The 20,588-nt window shown below is 42.2% G+C and overlaps 1 protein-coding gene across 1 annotated transcript in view; it reads left to right on the forward strand.

The window, feature by feature from the left end:
• The window catches only part of mllt10 (MLLT10 histone lysine methyltransferase DOT1L cofactor), a 52,295-nt gene that overhangs the window by 20,318 nt on the left and 11,389 nt on the right, over positions 1–20,588 (forward strand). The window contains 5 exon segments of the mRNA XM_033639120.2: positions 7,134–7,232; positions 7,537–7,873; positions 8,636–8,854; positions 12,214–12,714; positions 19,283–19,443. Of these exon segments, the coding sequence (XP_033495011.2) occupies positions 7,134–7,232; positions 7,537–7,873; positions 8,636–8,854; positions 12,214–12,714; positions 19,283–19,443 (1,317 nt within the window).

Genomic DNA, 20,588 nt, shown 5'->3' on the forward strand with positions numbered 1-20,588 from the left:
AAATCACAGTTAATTGCTGAATTTCAGTAGTAAATCGCAATTAATCATATTTTTAATCGCATGTTTGCACATTTTTAATCCATTATTTTACATTTCAAAACAGTTTTGAAGTCCATATTAACAAGGTGAGCAAGTCTTACCAGTGTCTTAACTGGGAATCAAGCAACAGTTTTCAGGATTTCCAGTTTAGTTACTCTCTATGATTCATAAAGGTCCTGTATGAATTAAACTATTGTTCCCCAGTAACGGTAAGACATATGACTGGTTACAACATGCCAAACTCAGGACATTTCTTACACCAAAGTCCTTCATTATGTTGACTGGTCTGCAGTCAGTTGCCACCGATTCAGTAAGAGCTGTATCTAACTTCTTTAGCCCCTTTTACACTGCCAGATTTTCCGCGAATGTTGGGCCGTTTTGCCAGCAAGCTGCGGGCGTTTAGACACCGGATTCGCGAGTTGATCTGAGGGGCCCAATTTTCCGCCTCATAGGGTAGACATATTGGCGGAACCCTTTTAGTTTAAACAGACCGAGGCGGCCTTCCACAACGGGAGGGGCTGTTGATGACACCACATGTGCGACCCACTGGCGGTGGATAAACAGGAAACAGCTGATAGCAGGAATTAGCGAGCAGCTAGTAGCAAGAGGAAAACGCAAACCTGACAGACACTGTAAAGATGAGCAACTGGGGAGACAAGGAATTGCGCAGCCTCCTTGCCCTCGCAAACAAAGAGGCCATTAACTGTCAGATGACGGAAACGGTGAGGAATGGGCTGACTTACGAGAGAATCGCTGAAGGATTGACCAGCCGCGGCTTCCCTTTGAGTATGTCACTGTTTACATCACACGCTGAGCTACACGTTTTGTTACTTGCTCACGCCCCCCATTGCCCCGAAAAAGGCACATTCTGTATAAACAAAAGTAGGTAGGCGGCATTTTGCTGCACTCCCCGATTTTGTTTTTATACTGCCAATGCTTAACGAAGACTGATTGGGCTTTCCTGCAAATTTGTGCAATTCCTGTCTTAAAAGGGCTTTTGATTCAGTTCCATCCAAAATAGTGCTTTGGAGATACGGTTGCCTGCTGATATCAGACTGGTTAGCGGGACTTGTGTGCTTAGCTCATAGTTGATATTTTAATTCTGTTTGACACAAGGTGCATTTTACTTTTGACTTGTCAACAGAGCCGTCTGTGAGGTTTTTATAGTGAAATTCAGAAGTGCAGTGGTGTCTTATTTTCCATCACTGCTGCAGCGGCTTCACTACTACCCTTAGGGATGCGTTGAAGGGACAAAATAGCAGCACGTGATTTAAAAAAAAAAAAAAAAAAAAAAAATATGTTCCGACCTTAATCGCATTGTGATTAATGCGTTAATGCTGACAGCCCTAGTTACAAGGTGACTTCTCAATGAAGTTATTTGCCCATAATTCTGCTCAGTTTCTAAAATACTCTCCATATGTCCCTGATATTTAATGCAGCTGCACAGTGCATACGAAGTGTATTTGTGAAACCAATTCAATTTAGGCAGGGGATGCTTTAAATCTGCATTAGGAAGAAACTGCCTGTATTAACAATATAAACCAACTGTGAAAACATAACATGTAAAAGCTCTGAGCAAAGTTTAAAATGTTACAAGTGGCTGCTGCAGCTTTTCAATCAGATAAATTCTGCAATAATTTCAGCTGCTTGTTTTATACAGATGTTTTGCGCCAAGTTTTGTATAAAATCAGTTTACAACACACAGTGTAACAACTGATTCAGAGGACACATACCAGATATAATGTAGAAAGACAGAAGTTTCACAGGGCTGCATATGACTGATATCGATCTTTAAAATCAGCTTAGTGATAGTTTTTAGTTTTCTGAATGTCCCGACAGATAATTGTTCAAAATCTACTGAATGAAATGTTCATATTCAGATGACATTTATTTTTAAACCTGTGTTTACGCAGACAGCAGCTCTGTAGAGATTTTGACCATGATGCTGTGCCAAAAAGACTTTGTCGCTTCTGCTTTCCTTTTCCATCTTTTTTTGGTTGTAGTTCATTGTTTCTGATAGACAAGCATGAAAAAAGACAATAGATGTGTCATTGTGTTGAGTCATAAAGTAATTAGTGGAATCCAAATTTAGTATTTAGCATGTTGTGTGATGTTTATTTGTGTGCGTGGTCATTGTGTCAAACAATACTGGCATCAGGATGAGTGTGTGTGTGTGTGTGTGTGTGTGTGTGTGTGTGTGTGTGTGTGTGTTCAAATACTATCCAGCCCTTCTGCTCTGGTTTTTGTTAATATTGCCTTATTTGCATTAGTCAGAGTATCCCCCCCTCTTCACTCATTTACGCTCTCACACACGCACACACACTCTGCATCCACATTCCAGGGTCAGAGATCAGTAGTTCTCAGATGTGTGTGTGTGTGTGTGTGTCCACACATCCACTCATGCATTTGTTATGTGGTTTGGGGGCTCAGATGTATACCCACCTCATCTTAGACCCTGCAGTCTAACTGCAGCAGGGGCTAAAAGATCCCCACACTGGCCACTGGCCTGCAGGAAACACACACACACACGCACACGCATGTATACATACACAATGGCTGGTCAGAAATCCTGCAGGAAACTGCACAGGGGAATTCCTGCCAGGCCAGGGCGGATTATTTTCCCCCTTACTTCCTGTTCCTCTGTCCGTCCCCCCACCGTTTTCCTCGCCTCTCCTCAGCCCTCCTCCCTTCTGTGTCTGCAGCCTTTCATCTTCCTCCTGAGGCCACTGCGTTGACTTGTGAAGCATTTAAGATGCATGTTACATCAAATTAAATAGCAATATGATTTTTTTCCCTTGTATCAGTGGTACAATTTACTTTATTACCTGCATCTAGCAAAGTTAAATGAATTTTAATTTCTTGTCTGTCAACATTTCAGCAAGGAAAAGTACCAGTCTTTCACACACTGTGCGGTTAAAACGGCAATTTGATTTAATGTAATAATTAAACAAGTAATTGAGCAGTCAATTTATAGAAAACTATTTAACTGTGGTTTCTATTATTTGATAATTTGTGAGTGATTTATCAAGTAAAAATGTGAAAACATTTTTGGTTTCAGCCTCTCAAATGTGAGAATTAGCTTTTTTTATTTGTTTTATTTGATTATAAGATAAATATTTTTAGATTTTGGACCGCTGGTTTGGCAAATCAACTTGGGTTCTCTGACTTATTTGTGGCCCTTGTTCGCTATGTCCTATCATTTTATTGATAAATAATCAACAGATTGTTACAGTTAGTGTCACAGTACTGGAATTTGTAACTGTGATACAATACCTTGAAATATATGGATATTCAACACCATTTTTGATACCAGAGGAGAAAGTAGAGGGTATAAAATTGAAAATATTCATTAAAAAATTAATATTACAAGGCTAACAATGAGCACTTTTCCTGGTTAGCAGCAGAGAGCAGCAGCAGAATGAGAACTGAAATTGTTTCAAAGAATTGATATGTAGTTACCAAATGTAAAAATGCAAAAATCAAGATGCCCATCTTTGCCGAGAGACTTAAGAACGTTCCAGGCAAATATTTTCATAGCTGTAAAGAAGAAATACAAGAAACAGTGTTTGTCCACTGAAAGGGGAGTTTCCCAGTTCAGAGCCTCATGACCAGCGTTCGACATAGACAGAGAGGATTTCAGCCCACTGTTGTATCGCTCATTGCTTGGGGGTTTGTTGATAAATAGACGTGGCCCTCATTCTGTGCCACTTCTCATATTTACCCCACACAGTCTCAAAGAGCACTCGGACATGTCAAATGATCAGGCTGCTAATGGTCAGCGACAGAGAAAGAGGGGAGAGGACACGCTGAAAGGCTTTGTCTCTGCCTGTATAATCAATTGACCTGATTGATAAGGGTGTGTCAGGGGTACATTGTGTGTGTGTTATGTTTCCCACGCCCAGCGCTTCGGGTCCTTCTGTGTGTGAGTGTGAGTGTGCGTCTGTGTGTGTGTGTGTGTGTGTGTGTGTGTGTGTGTGTGTGTTATCCGACCCTCTCAGCTCAGCCTCTGTCCATCAACACCTACCTCTGGAATGTTAATGAAAAACAACAAGGGAATCCCAAAGAATATACCTCTCTGTCTCCCTCTCACTCTCCTTTTCTCCACTACCTTCTCTCCTCTTCGTTGCAGTCGTTACTTTGTGAAGTCACTCACTTTATCCTATGTTCCTCTATGGATAGTTGCCTTCTGTAGCAAATTTGCAAAGTAGGTAGATACCATTTTTTCCTTCCTAATTCCGATTCCTTAACTTGCGTATCAGCCGATAAGGAGCACTGATCCAATACCATTGCATTTTAAACACAGCTATATACTGCTGACCCTGTATGGGTCTAAAATGATCGTTGGATGGCAAACCTCAGGTTAAACCCTTTGTAAAACACTAACAGATAAATACAGAACACCATAGAGCTTTCTTTTATTATTATATAGTTTGACTTCTACTTAATGTGGTTTCGGATCGGTGCACAGACTTCTATACTTGCTGATCTCTTATCCACCATTTTAGGCAATATAAGAGACATTTCCTACACCGGTATTGGTATCGGAAAAACTCTCACAGTAGACAGTGATTGTTAAAGTAGTTTCAAACAGTGTGGGGACAGTCTGCAGAAAATAAACTGGTGCTGGTCGCTTACAGTGGGAAATGCAAGCGGACTATCCAGCGAACCAAAGAGAGGAAGTGACATAGAGCACAGTGCGTTTTGTGGTGATCCATTCTCGGAACCCATCGGCTGTATTTGGCATCTGACTTCCGGCAGACAGCAACACAGCCTCTGGGGGCAGATCCCCGATTTTTTGGCATTCTGGTTTGATTTGGGCGGAGGAGGCGAATTTCCGTTTCCGACTTCCATTTTTAAGTAAATATGCTGAACCATTGCGATGGATTCAGAGTTTGCAGTGACGCCAATTATGTTCCACCTCGTTAGTTCACCGCACAGACCATTTAACCTGGCAACAACTGCAGCCGGCTCAAACGTGATTGATCAATGTCACGCGGACTACAAACAGCCTACAACCGGAAACCAGGGCTCTTCCGCTCTCCTTCCGGAGGCAAGATCTCCGGGGTTTGCCTACAGACTCTACATTCACTGAATGTAGAGTCTGTATATAGAGACTAGTGGTGACCAAGCCAGCTGAAGGGGATGGATTTCCGTTTTTCGGTCCTGACCAATCGATGAGCCAGGTTTTCTTCCTCATGTTTTTTTTCTTCCTGGTCAGTGGTTGTTTTGAACAATACTGCCCCCAAACGAGAAGCTGTTGTAACTGCATTACATTGTCCAGGGTTTGGTCCGCTTTAAAAAGTGCAGTGTGAAAGTGAACCGAACCAAATGAAGGTGTAAAATTTTTTGGCAACTTTTTCCGTGGACTTTCCTGGTGTGAATGAGCCCTAATTCATTAAGCAAAAAAGGAAAATAGTGGCTGATTTTAGCCTCTTAAATGTAAGGATGTACCTTTTTCCCTCTTATATCACTTCTAATTGATTATCGTTGGGTTGTCGACTGTTGGTGTGACAAAGCAAGCAATTTTCAAGACACCTCCCTGTGCTCTGTGAAGATGTGATTCCATTTGTCATTGCCATTTTGTCCATTTTACAATCTAGACTTTCACTTGATGAGTTGAAATCGCCAGGGGTTAAAACCCAAAGAGCGACTCACCAGTAGGTCAATCATTACAAACTCATGCTGTGCCAAACTTTGCTCAGACTCACAGAACCTTATTCTAAATTCAAGTGAAGATCCAAAGATACAAAACATGTCAGATTTTTTTTTTTTTTTTTTTTTTTTTTTTTGAGAAATATGTGTAAAATGATGCACAGAACATCTAGAATGTTTTTATTTGTAAGGATGGTGCAAACGTAAAAAACACTGAGCTGGAACAAACTTACAGAACCTATATGATACTGTCAGGCAGCATGGAATAAGATGATTTTAACTTTAAAGCTAATTAACGGGAGACAAAAGGGAATATAACTGTTTGTTTGCAGCCGTAGTCCCAAGTTACACCTTACAAATGCACACACAAACAGAAGTCTGCAACATTTGTCTCCTAACCCCAGAGCGTTAGCATCAGCGGAAGCCAGCGTGGAGAGAGGTTACAGTGGAGCTGCTATCTCCTAATTTGGCTGCTGGTGTCTGTTAACTGCCACTCATAGAGGAAGTCTGGCTAAACTGTTGCCAGCCTCCGTGCAGTCACCCTGGGGGGGGGGGGGAGACGAATGGGGGGATGGGCGTTTTCTAGTGTTTCAGAGTTGTCATGACACTGAACATCACAAGCATGTTGAGTCCCGTGTTGTCTCTCAGGATCGCTGCATATTTTCACCGCCTATCTTTGAGAGTGTGTGTTTGTGCCTGCATGCGTGTACGCGAGTGTCCATGTGAGAGTGCGTGTGTGAGCGCACATGCACCTGTCTGCTTGTATGCCTGTGCAGAGAGGTGTCAGGGTGGTGGGGCGCGCATGTGAGGTGTAAATGCGCTGGCACCCAGTCGCCACCTCGGGGTGCGAGAGTAGGGTGGCGGTGCGCGTGTGATAGCAAGGGTGTAAATTGAGCTGTGATGGTCCAAGGAGGAGGATATGATTGGATGTAACGATGAGACCTTGTGCACGGCAAGAGGCACTTAGACGCACTCTGCTCTAAACCGCAGCGAGCTGAATTCCTGTTTCCTCCTGCCCATTCTTTATCACTCTTCCATCACTCTCTTTGTGTTTGTGGATCTCTTAGCTTTCATCTCAGACTGAGCCTTTGAAATGTAATGCTCTCTCTTTCTATCACACACACTCAAACACACACACACACACACACACACACACACACACACGCACACACACACGCTTCCTCTTTTGTGCTTATATCCTAATCACTCATACCTTTTAGTTTGTTTTATTTTTGCTCTCTTTGGATACAGAACAATTGCAATTATGCTCCAGTATGTCTCCGTATCCACTGTTCCTAATATGCAGAGGGTTATTAAATAAGGGTTGTAGGAGCAGATCTGTTTCTTTCTGTGTCTGTCTTTATTTCTCTCTTCCCTGTATCATGTCTTCAGCAGCCTTACCCATCTGTTTCTCCTTTTTTCCCCTTATTCTCCATGCACAGAAACACAAGGAGCGGGACAGGCACAAACCGAAACACAAGAAGACCTCCATGGACATGTCGCCCTCCCTCGTCCTTCCTAACATCATGGTCCCAGACAAGGTGAGGGCACTCCTCACTCCTTTGTTTGGGTTAATTGGGACTGGCTTGGTTAAATATTACAGCAGGAGTGCGATGTGGCTGTTTTCTTTTCTTCACCTTGATTTACCTTTGTTGTTGTTCTTCTGTATCCCTCACACATCCTGTCCTCCTGCTGACCTCTCTCCCATTTTCGGTCTTCCGTCTCTCAACCACTGTTTTGATAATTTTTTTCCCTTGTTCCGGCTCTTCTCACGGTTCCTGTCCTCCTTTCCTTTCAACCACAATTTCACATTGTTCCCCCTCCCTTTTCATCTTCGTCCTCCAGAACTACACCAGCAGCAGCTCAGGGGGAGGAGTCACCTCCTTGCCAGCGTCCTCACAGAAGCGGCTGGACGACGGCACCGCCCGTTTCACCACTGCCAACTTCCAAGAAGTGTCATCCGCGCTCTCCGGCGGCGGCTCCAAAGACGGCTTGGTGGCAGATGCCGGGAAGGCGGCATCTGAGGTGAAGAACAAGAAGAACAGCGGCGCGAGTCACGCGGTGGGACAGAGGGGTGGCCGCAAGTCTCTCACCTCCTCAGGGAAACCCCTCCCCTCCGCCGTGGTCACCATGGCAACCTCCTCCACATCTGCCTCCGCTTCCACTGGGCCTTTCCACCAAGGTGAATTAATGGCTGCAAATGGTCCCGTATGTTAATTTTCCCGCAACTGGGAATTAACCCCGCAGTTAGAAAAATGGAAACGCAATGACAAATCATCTGGTGTTATTGCTCTGCCCACCCACCTAAAAACTGCAAGTGCAGCACAACCCCAAATGCAGCAGTGTTATGAAAAAACAAAATAAGAGTGTGATTCATGTGGTTTGTGTGTGTGTTGTGTCATTGGCTGGATTTTGGCCAGACACCAGAGTTGTGTGTGTGGCCGTGATAACAGTGTTTCGTCTCGACCGGCCTCTGGCTCCTGTAATCGGGGGCCCTGTCTGGGAAAAGAGACAGAAAGAACATGTGGGGAGGTCAGGACCTGAGAGGAGTCAGGGCTCACACTGAGCTCCTGTGTTTCGTACTATCAGAACCTTGAAGCCCTTGTCAGGTGTGTGTTTGTTTGTGCGTGTCTTGTAGAGAAATGATGTGTGTGCTTGAGTATCTTTTCATTTATGTGCTCTGGAGGCACTTCCTCTGATACATGGGAGGACTATATGATGAGGGAGGGCTGACTGTACAGCAGATAGAGAGCGGCAGAGCAGATAACATGCTTATTTTGGTTATCTCAGCTCTGCTCCTCCCATGATGATGGAAAGGAGAGTCGAATGAAAACTTTTCCAGCTGTTGCGTCTGTGTCCTCTGTTTTGTTTCCCTCCTGCTACTTGTCATTCCTTTCTATCTCCACTTCTCTTTATCTCTGTTTCTTGTCTTTCTGTCTTCCAGGCCTCCTGTTGACCAGTGCCAGCAAGACGCCCTCTGCTGCTTCCTCCTCAGACTTCCTGAGTTTCTCAGATTCATCGTTGCGTTCGGGGGGTGGGACTACCTTCTCCTCTCCGCCGTCTTTCAGCAGCTGCCTTGTAAAACCAAGCTCTGAAGGTGGAGCTTCAGAGGGAACTACGACGCTCTTTGGCTCTCTGATGTCCGCCACTACAGCTTCTGCAGGTATGCGACATTTAGTTGCGTCAATGCTCACTCACAGTTACTCGGTTATGTGGCCAGTCAATTGTTTTTACCATAGAAATAGAACAAGAGTGGGACAGACATTGAACTGATTAACATGATTCACAAAATATGCCTCTCCATGCTTCGCACTACTCCACTGCTTGTTTGGTCTTTACTTTAAAACCTCACCTCAGTGAGTTTGTGAGGTGCTGCAGCTCAGTTTAGAGAGAGTTAGCCCGCTACAAAGGTCACAAGTCTTTTTAATGGCAACGGTTCATCCTGCTATGTTAATCTGAATGGGAATGTCCATTCTGCTCTTATTCTCTCTCTCTCTATGGTTTTAATCTTTTGGGACGGGTCGTCCACTAATCGGAAGATCAGCGGTTCGATCCTTATCTCCTCCAGTCTGCATGTCAAAGTATCCTTGAGCAAGACACTGAACCCCACATTGCTCCTGATAGCTGTTCCGTCTGCAGCCCCTTTTACACTCCCAGATTTTCCGCAAATGTTGGGCTGATAGCAGGAATTAGCAAGCAGCTAATAGCAAGAGGGAAACGCAAACCTGACAGATACTGTAAAGATGAGCAACTGGGGAGAGAATTGCACAGCCTCCTTGCCCTCGTAAACAAAGAGGTCATTAACCGTCAGATGACGGGGACGGTGAAGAACAGGCCGACTAACGAGAGAATCGCCTTCTGACTAGCGTCACCTGACAAGCCGTGGCTTCCCTCCCACATCACTGTTTACGTCACACGCTGAGCTTCACGTTTTGTTACTTGCTCACGCCCCCCATTGCCCTGAAAAAGGTGCATTCTGTATAAACAAAAGTAGGTAGGCGGCATTTTGCTGCACTCCCCGATTTTGTTTTTATACTGCCAATGCTGAATGAAGACTGATTGGGCTTTCCTGCAAATTTGCACAATTCCTATCTAAAAAGGGCTTGTATGTGAGTGTGTTAAATCTGTGTAGCAGGTGGCCCTTTGTATGGTACAGTGCCCTCCAAAAGTATTGGAACAGTGAGGCCAATTCCTTTATTTTTGTTGTAGACTGAAAATATTTGGGTTTGACATCAAAAGATGAATATGGGACAAGAGATCAACATTTCAGCTTTTATTTCCAGGTATTCACATCTGGATCTGATACACAACTTAGAAGATAGCACCTTTTGTTTGAACCCACCCATTTTTCATGAGAGCAAAAGTATTGGAACATGTGACTGACAGGTGTGTTTTGTTGGCCAGGTGTCTCCCAATTACATTGATTATTCAAACAATAAATAGCACTGAATGTCTGAGCTCAGTTTCAGATTGGGTACGATAGGTTTTGCCTGTGCAGACTGTATTTAGAGGTGGAACCAACATGAAAACCAGAGAGCTGTCTATGGGTGAAAAAGAAGCAATTGTGAATCTGAGAGAAGATGGACAATCAATCAGAGCCATTGGCCATAGCCAGTACAACCATTTGGAATGTCCTGAAGAAGAAAAAAACCACTGGTGTACTAAGCAACAGATGTTGAACAGGTAGACCAAGGAAAACATCAGCAGTTGATGACAGAAACATTGTGAGAGCTGTAAAGAAAGACCCTAAAACAACTGTTAGTGACATCAGCAACAACCTCCAGAGAGCAGGAGTGAAGGTGTCACAATCTACTGTTCGCAGAAGACTTCATGAACAAAAGTACAGAGGCTACACCAGAAGATGCAAACCACTCATTAGCAAGAAGAATAGGAAGGCCAGGCTGGAATTTGCCAAAAGGTACAGAGATGAGCCTCAAAAATTCTGGGAAAAAGTTTTATGGACTGATGAGACAAGGATTAACTTTTTCCAAAGTGATGGAAAGGTGAAAGTTTGGAGAAGGAAAGGATCTGCTCATGATCCCAAACATACAAGCTCATCTGTGAAACACGGTGGAGGTAATGTCATGGCTTGGGCTTGCATGGCTTCTTCTGGGACGGGCCCTTTCATCTTCATTGATGATGTAACACATGATGGCAGCAGCAAAATGAACTCAAAAGTCTACAGAAACATTTTGTCTGCTAATTTAAAGAAAGATGCAACCAAACTGATTGGGAGATCCTTCATCATGCAGCAAGATAACGACCCAAAACACACTGCCAAAACAACAAAGGAGTTCATCAGGGGCAAGAAGTGGAAGGTTTTGGACTGGCCAAGTCAGTCTCCAGACTTAAACCCAATAGAGCGTGCATTTTACCTGCTGAAGAGGAGACTGAAGGGAGTAACCCCTCAAAACAAACAACAACTGAAAGAGGCTGCGGTGAAAGCCTGGAAAAGCATCACAAAAGAAGAATGCAAAAGTTTGGTGATGTCAATGGGTCACAGGCTTGATCCAGTTATTGAAAGCAAAGGATAAGCAACTAAATATTAAGTATCATTCACTTTAATCTATTTTAAGTTTATATGTTCCAATACTTTTGCTCACCTAAAAATTTTGTGTTCCATTACAAATAATGCTATCTTCTAAATTGTGTATCAGATCCAGATGTAAATACCTGGAAATAAAAGCTGAAATGTTGATCTCTTGTCTCATATTCATCTTTTGATGTCAAACCCAAATGTTTTCAGTCTACAACAAAAGTAAACGAATTGGCCTCACTGTTCCAATACTTTTGGAGGGCACTGTAGCTTCGGCCACCAGTGTGTGAATGAGGTGAATGTGACTCAGTGTAAAAAGCACCTTGAGTGGTCGGAAGAAGAAAGGTGCACAACCATTTGTCAGATAAAGTATAAAGGGAAACCATGTTTTTTAAGCCAAATAGGTAAAGACGTAAAGATAGCTATTCCAAGAAACATGAATGGAGAACAACAAAGAATTGTTAAAAGGGCACACCGCTAATTTAGCACGTCACAATCGACAAGTCACTGGAAGATTTGTCAGGAAATGACTCAAGTGACTTCACATAAGTAATTTTGAGTTGGAGTTTGATACTTCTTAGTGGGCCTGTATCAGTAAAGGAGGGTTTAACACTAGACACTAGTCAGGTTGAAACATGGGAAGTATTTTAAAATGTGAATATGTGTATATTTTCTTAGTCCTCTGACAGTAAACACAATATCTTTGGGTTTGCACTGTTGGTCACACAAAAGAAGATACTGAGACCCTCTTTTTTCACTCTGATGTTTTATTGACCAAACGACTAACAGATTAATTGAGTAGTAATTAGTAAATTAATTAATAATGAGTAGTAATTGTTGTAGTTCTAATTTACAAGAAAACTGATGACGCAGGTTGTGCTCTCCTCTTGAAGTAGATTCTTTGGTGGCCAGCAACCCACAACAAAACACCAAGAGACCGCAGGCTTTATACTTAAATATTCAGTTCTGCTTTCTTATCATTTCAGTGGGCGGGAAGCTGTATGAGAATTCCCACAGTCACACAGCCAGCGAGACGACAAGCCTCGGTGGGTCCGCCGGCTACAAACGGCCCCAGCCCTCCAGCTCAGTGCCGGGGATTGGAGGAGCGGCGGTGGGAGGAGGAGGGGAGGACGGGGTGAAGAAGAAAAAGAAGGGCAACTGGCGAAACAGATTTGGACCTTGCTTCACCACGGATGTGAAGCCGTCGGAGCCGGCTCCCTCCCTGACCCTCCCCACCTCCTCCACGGTCAACACCACCTCCTCCATCGCCACCCCATCCTCCTCTTCATCCTCGACGCTCACAGGCCGGCCAGGCTTAGTATCCAGCAGTGGATTAGGAGTGGGGGTGGGAGGAGGAGGAGGTGGAGGAGGAGGAGGAGAGAGGGGGCTGGGGGTCATGGGTGTCAACGCTGGGATTCAGAAGTCCCCGTCACTCCTCAGGAATGGGAGTCTGCAGAGCAACAGCAGCTCCACAACCAGCGGGCCAGGTGAGGAGGAAACAAGTTAACACACACAAAACACAGCGATGACTGTGGTTACATTTACACTAATATTCCAAATTTAAGACGAGAGATGTGCTGGTATTATTCAGGTTTTAGGTGCATTCTATGGAACTGTGTTTAGCGCATTCGTAATACACGTCCCTATTAGGTTTCTTGCCCCAGTTTGTGACACACTGCCTCTTGCCCGTTTACACTCAGCCCCGTGCATTGTCAAGGATGCATCATACACACACCAACTCGCCAACAGTTTGCAAGGCTGGGGTGCCCAAAATAAAAGCCCGCATTTCTGGTCAGAAGGAGAAACACACCTACTTTTAAACACTGAGAAAGACTTTTCAATCAAAAGGTCTTTTGATTTGCACAAATATCGCAACGCCGACCTTTTCAAGGAGGTGGTTAAAGGAATGAAAGAGGGAGGCTGTGTTGGCACAGTTGAACGAGTCTGCTACTGGTGGAAAACTTTGAAAGAATCCTATTTTGATGCAAAGATGCAAAATGGCAGGAGGCCCCAGCCCATCCACTTTTCCATATTTTGACATTATAAACGGCCTGTAAGGGCACGTTAATGTGAGTGTATGCATGGCTGCATGTAAACAGGAATTATAGTGGAATACTCATTTTCTGTAGTTATGTAAATTAGGAGCATTGCCACACTGGTATATTCTGTGCATGTAAACGTAATCAGTGTTTCACAATAATGACGAGAGTTGTTAAAAGCTCAGGTCTCACAGATCTCACAATGAGAAATACTGTCAGCTGCGTTCAGGGAATCATCTTCACAGTTTTGCTGCGGCTAACCAAATGGCCAGAAATTATTAAATTGTTGTTGGCAGCCAAAATGAGGTTGGTTTAACTCAAGCTCTATCAGCCAATTATATCCTGTTAGACAAAGAAGTTGTGTTCTATCGTGTTCACCACAGCGTCATCAGAATGATTAAAAGGGAAGTGGCTCGTTGTAGCAGCTTTTTGTTCTTCACGACTTGCGGAGCTCTCTCACTAAGCGCTGATGTATTAAACAGAAAATGTTTGTGGATTGCGTCTGCGCGGCAAAGCATCAACATTACCAATCAAACGGGAAGGATTCGACACACCTTTGTTAGCTCCCTGTGTGCGTACGTGTGTGTGTATGTAAGTCAGAGTGCGGGTCTATGTGCTGTTTGCTCACACACGTGGAAGTGGTCTGTATGTTTTTTTCATCGTGTTCAGTTGCTTGGCAACTGTCTTTATGCTTTGGAGTTCCCCTCTGCTGATGGAAATGGCTCAGCACAGCCCACACATCCCACATCTCCCCTTTCTTCCAGAATTACTACCCTTTTGTTTCTCTCTGTTGCCTCTCCGTCGCTGTCTCTTACCTGCATTCTGCTTGTTCCTTAAATCCTCTGCTCACCTGTTGATGCTTTGTGCAGCTGAAGGTGTGTTTGTATTGTCCCAAGGCAATGCATAAACATGTATAAGCACATGTGGACATGCTTATTAAGTCCAAATGCAAATGAATGAAACAGATAATCAGGCCAATATCCATCAGTGATCAGAGGAATGATCTGATCCTGATCACTAATGTGTTCCTGTTCTTTAACACATTTACAGAAGGCTCTTGCATAAGAGACCCTGGTGTCTCTTTGTCTGCTACTGAGCAGATTTCTTTTTGATGCTGATTCGTTATTTTAAAATATTAATATACAGTATTTTTCAAATTATTACATCTTGTTATGTTACCTTTGTCCTTAACCTTCGAAATCTATAATTCGCAAACCACTCGGTGCCAGATTGATTAGATTGAAGCATCCATAGAATACATGAATCAGTAGTAATTATATTGTTTTTCCTCAAAGCAGCGTAGTTCTTAAAGTGTTAAAAAATATTGTGGTTGCTAAGAGGAAGTGCAACAATACACTGGTTTTAATCAAAGCATTTGCTGCTTGATGTGACTAGAAATATATACATAGGTATGACCCTAGAAATACTTTGTGGTAGTTGTCTTTGTGTGCTCACATGTGCACATAGATGCAGAGATTAAGTTATTTTAAAGTGGCATCAGAGCCATTTTATAAACGTAGCATTACCCCGATTTTAATGGGGTTAATTGTGATTTGACAGAATTTTCCTTCCACACATACATGGCTTTCATCAATTTTATGTTCCTGGGAGGAAACATGTCACATGCTATTAAAGCAACATGAAATGCAGCAATTAGACTTTTGGCGGTTTCACATGTTGAAAGGATTGTATCATTACAAACCCTCAAATTTATTGTCACTAATACTATAAGCACAAGTCATGTCTATCCATAAATATTGATATTCATCATGCTTTCAGAGGTGGATATTTTGTATTTGCGTAGCTTTGAGCACGAGTTGGTGAGTCAGACACGAGGACTGGAACGTTCTGAATATAATTATTTGCAGCAGTGGCGGTTGAGGATAATTTTGTTTGCGATTCCACGTCCATCTCAGTTTTTTGAGCTCGCGCTTTCCCCTACAGCAGTGGCGGCGTTTCTGACCACAGCTGGTGAAAGAAGATAGCGTAGACGGCGGTGGTTATGTATGGCCGTGCATTATATGTACGTGTGTGTGTGTGTGTGTGTGTGTAAGAATCGTGTGTTCTTCTTCCTACTGTAAATATTTAGCTGAGGGTTAATGCAGGGCAGTAATGGGGAGGATCTTGGCGTTTATACCCCCCCCCCCATCCTGTCTGCTGACTCCACCGTGCTGATGGATAGATAGTTAGCCTGATAGATATGTGTTGCAGGGTGGGGAGAGGCAGGGGGTTAGATTTTGGTTAGGTTAATGTTTGACGGCAGGGGGGTCACTGATGGGACGGACGAGCTGGTGGAGTGCAGTGGGTTTGTTGGTGAGTGGGGGAGGAAAGACATGGGTGGACATGAATTTATTCAGACCTGTGTGTGTGTGTGTGTGTGTGTGTGTGTGTGTGTGTGTGTGTAGAAAAGAATTCAAAAAAGAGACAAGAAAACATAAGCATTATTGCTGTTTATTTGCTTATTTATCTTACGTTTGTATTGTGTTTTTCAGCCGAACATTCATCCCGGTGAAATCATAATTATCCGCAGCTTGGTCTCACTGCAACACACATGTGAGGGGAAGATGTGAAAACCAGGGGAATATGAGACCTTTAAATTTCTGCATTGGGAAAAACAATTTTAAGATTGTATAAATTCAAAGAATTTGGGTACCGTGAGATTTTACTTCACAATTTTTATTTATTTTTTAATGTAATTTTATTAATTTAATATTATTTTATTTTTCAGTCAGCTTTTTTCTGCAATTCAGTTTAATTATCTTTTATTAATGATAATTTTGTGTGATCACTGTGCTTGATCAAGCTTTAAAATGTCTTTGAAAAACAGGCATTTTATTCAAAACAAAAAGCTTGAAACACTTGAAGCCGGAGAAAAGCAACACACACACACATTATGCAGAAAACTTCAAACACACATCTAAAGAGACAAACTATTTTAACGTGACAGCTCTTTCATGTACGTTAGAAAATATGTGTGTTGCTCCTCAACAAACTGTGCCGAACGGTAAAAATATTTTCAGCTGAATTTACAGTCGTTCACTATGACACCTATAACTGCATAATTGCAGACTTCTGAATTTTGTTGTCCGCCCCAACTGTTGTTGATTCTGCAGCTGATACGGCTTTATCAGTCTGTGGCAAACCCTCATACATTTTGTGATACATGCACACACACATACACACACACACACACACACACACGCATGCATTGACTGCCCTCGATGTGGCTCTGCTCCCTCTACACATTGCCGCGATGTTTGAATACATTTCTGTTTATCTTTGGTGGTAGAAAATTCTCAGAATAATAAATCTTGCTGTTGCCATGATGGTATTCAGTGTTTGTCTCCACATTCCATTTTTAAACATGATTAAATGACTGTCTGCAGTTTTTTGAAGAAAAAACAAGCTCCAGGATGCCAGTGTTCGGCATCACACAGCTACTCAGATGGAAATTTCCCTCTGAAACAGAAGTAGTTGGTGAAAACACTGAATCAGTTTAATAACTGAGTGATTCCACTCACTTGGTTTTCAGATCGGACTTAACCCTCCCTAAATAGTCAGCATAGATTTCCTATGGAGATAACACCAGCTTGAACTAATCAAGGTGGATATTTTCGAAGCTTACAGACGCACTGAGCAGGACGGGAAAAGGAACAGGAAGGTCGGGCGATGGAGGCAGTTGTGCTTCAGGGGCTTAGCGTTATTGATCACACAGATAGGGTATAAGTTTTACAAGCTCAGGCTTGTGTGTGTTAGAGGTGTGTGTGTGTGTGTGTGTGTGTGTGTGTGGAAACATTTTGCTCTTTGTCTCTTTTTTTTTATACCATGGGGAAGTTTTAATTCCCCATTAAAAGCACGAATTAAATAACAATCAGTTTGTTTAAATAATAATTTGTAATATTTGAGGCGAGGAAAAATAGCAGTTTTTCAGCAATTACGAAAAACCTGACCAATATAATTTTCTGTTTATTATATTTCTTTAAAAAGTTGTATTAATGTGAGGCTTGTAAAAAAAAAAAAAAAAAAAAAAAATTAAGCATGTAGTCCTGCTTTTCAGTTAAAACCTGAGGTTCACCCAAATTGGAGCAAGATGGTTTTCACCCTAAAGTGACACTTGTTAAAATAAATGACTTATATAAATATAATTCAGTTAAATTTGAATTTAAATAGTATTGCCGATTTACATACTTCTTTATAAATTGCTTAACTTTAATTCTCATTTCCTGCCTGTGTAGTAAAATCAGACAAAATAGCTGTTTAGTTTGGTTGTCTAACTTGAAATGAAAATATTAAATAAATTCAACAATTCCTCATGGAGCAAAACAAACAGGATACATAGACAGTAATTCATAAATTACATTTTATTTTTTTAAATTATCTCTATATTTTTAAATGATAAAGTCAGTATGAATTAAAAAGTAATCTTTATTTTCCTCCTCTGTTTTTGCCACATCCCTTTGTGTGCAGCTTGTTTCATCAGTGGCGTTTCATCGCGAGCTAAACTCTGACAAACTGTTGGTTTGGCCTCTAATCCAGCTGCTAAAACTCTCGCAGGAGCTCGTGCCCCCTGAGTCACAGCAGCCCTGCTTTGGGTATCAATTTTTGCAGTGCATATTACAAAGCGTTATAAATAGTATGTAGGCCCATGCAGTGTTCCTATCTCTCTCTGCGCTCTTGCTCTCCCTCTGTCTCCCTCCACCCCTCCCCTCCTGGCACAAAGATCTCTTGTTCCCCCAGTGAATGTGTGCTGCCCTGAGCCATTCAGGCTTTTGTGGGGCTGAGGGGCCCTGTCCTCCCCCCACCTCCCCCTCCTCTGCTGGGGTCAAAGGGGGGCAGGGGCAGGGCTTATCCCTGGTTAGTGGGCGAGCACAGGGGTGTGCGAGGCGGGGGGAGGGAGGGGGAGGAAGCAAAGAGATAAGAGAATGGAGTATGGGTGTGTGAAAATGGAGCAATATGTTTGCATTGGTGATTTATAACGAGTCTATATTTTGGAATACGATATTTATGATTTTTAATAAGCTGTGTTTTATCAGTGCCAATTTGTAAAAGCTTAATGTGAGTGATTTGTGTCGCTACATTTGTGTGTATGTTTCAGTACGTTCAAACTCTTAACTCAAGTTTATTATAATTGATGGAGTTTTTATGATCATAAAGAAACCAAATTATCTGACCGCCAAGGTACTTAATCACACATTACATTTGTTGGTTTTATTAATAACGCATTAAATTGGTTAAAGTCAACAGATCTGCACCTTGTTTGAAACTTAATTTTAGATGTTCTTTAATCTCTGTAAATGATTCATGCTCCAATACAGTAATTTTTTCTCTTTGTAGCCGGCATGCACAGCATCAGGATGCCAGAAAGTGCTAGATGGAATTCAGCTATCGTTAATTTTATTATACACACCAGTGATCTGGTCAAGCGCTGCCCAAAAACACCTTAAAAAATTAAAATTGGGACAGGACAGCCAGATGAGTTACATACTGTCATCTTAAAAAATACACCTCGGTTTTTTGGTGATAAACTAGTATGTAGTGGTTTTAGTCATGGGTATGTGACACGTCAAGTGAATACTGGTCTTCTGGTGGCACCAAGTCCTCATACAAATTTTGTGAGGAGAGCAGGACTTTATAGAGGGGTGCTCTTTACCAGTATTAGACAGATTAATAATAGATATTTCTTCAAGAAGTCACCAAAACTAAAAAGGTTAATTTTTATTTGGTACGGTGAGTTTGTGAGAATTTTGTTTTTGTTTCCTTAATTTTGGACTGATATTAAATGTTATTGTCTCATTGATATTGTGTGATTTTAAATTGATGTATTTTTAATATTGTTTTGTGAGTGGACCCCAGGAAGACTAGCATCCACATATAAAGTCCTTCTCATAGTGTAATAATTATAGTCACTCTAACATCACCTGTCAAACAGTATTCCTCTAAAAATCAGTGTTTGACCATATTATTTAAATGTAATATTAAAGCGAGGTAACACTGTTAATGTCTGTTGTCTCCACAGGTGTTTTCTCTGGTGCCGATGGGTCAGCATTGGGGACAGGCGCTGTCCCTGTTGGCGGCGTCGGCTCTGAGTTGTCACAGCAACAGCAGCCCACACCTTCGCTAGCCCCTCCCTCTCCATTCACCGCCACCGCACCGCTCACCAGCACAGCCTCCACACACGTGAGTCCAAACACACAAACTCATTCACATACATGAAAATATGTGCTCATTAAACACACTCCATCTCTCTCTCTTTATTTCTTTCTTTCTTCTACAACACACACACACACACACACACACACACACACACACACACACAGCCCTCTGCGTCTGTCAATTCACCCACATTTCTGGCATCTCTCAGCTGAAGTGCAGATAAACTGTGGGAACACAAATAAACCAAGGCACACTAATTAAACGTCTTCCGCACCAAATCTCTCAGTACTATTATTAATCCACTGCATGTTAATTACGTGTGAAATGTGTGCGTCCTGACCTTGTGCCGATTGTGTTTTCTCAGGGAGTTATTCTATAGCTGATTTAATACCGCGTGCCTGTAGAAGGTCTCTCCGGTTTCAGAGAGCACAAAATAAGTCTTTTTATTTTTTGTGTGTGTGAACGTTTCATTGAAACATCTGTGATTCTTCTGCAGGATTCAGTTCAACTATTGACCTCAGTGAGCATGGTCTGAAGTATGGTCTGTATTATAATATGAGGTCTTTATTACTGTGAATGGACAGGAATGTGTAGGGGTGTAATCTGAAAGATAACACACGGAAATACTGAATAATCATATTTTTATTTGGAGAAAAAAAAATAGAAATAAGTGTTTAATATGATGAATTTCCAGGGAAATTCATCATATTCATATATTCATTGTGAAACTGTGATTAACACTCAATATTGTGATTTCCATCATGTTCCACAGGTCATGAAGTGGATCAGAACCAAATCCCTCCTGTCCTGGATTTATTTGAAATGTTTGGAATTTTTAATGGACGTTAAATCATTTTAAACATGTTTAATGCCATTTTAAATATAAAACCATTTAACGTCAGATGTTTAAGCAGCACTGTAGCAGGTTGATCCAGATTAAAATGAATTACAGTGATTTTCAGAACTAAAGCTGCAGTTTTTTATGCTTTACTCCAAGTGTAATTGTTTTTGGTGTGTCCCATTGGGTTAAATAGGCTTGTATTCAAAGTGAGGGCATTGACTCTAATTCGATCAGCTCACCCCCCCCCAGTAATCACTGCCCCATCGCCCCCAAAAAAGAAAAAAAAACTAATCTTCAATCGCTGACCCCAGTGTCCGTCCACTCAAAA

This window comes from Epinephelus lanceolatus, chromosome 20, assembly GCF_041903045.1.
Source record: "Epinephelus lanceolatus isolate andai-2023 chromosome 20, ASM4190304v1, whole genome shotgun sequence".
NCBI classification, from domain to species: Eukaryota; Metazoa; Chordata; class Actinopteri; order Perciformes; family Serranidae; genus Epinephelus; species Epinephelus lanceolatus.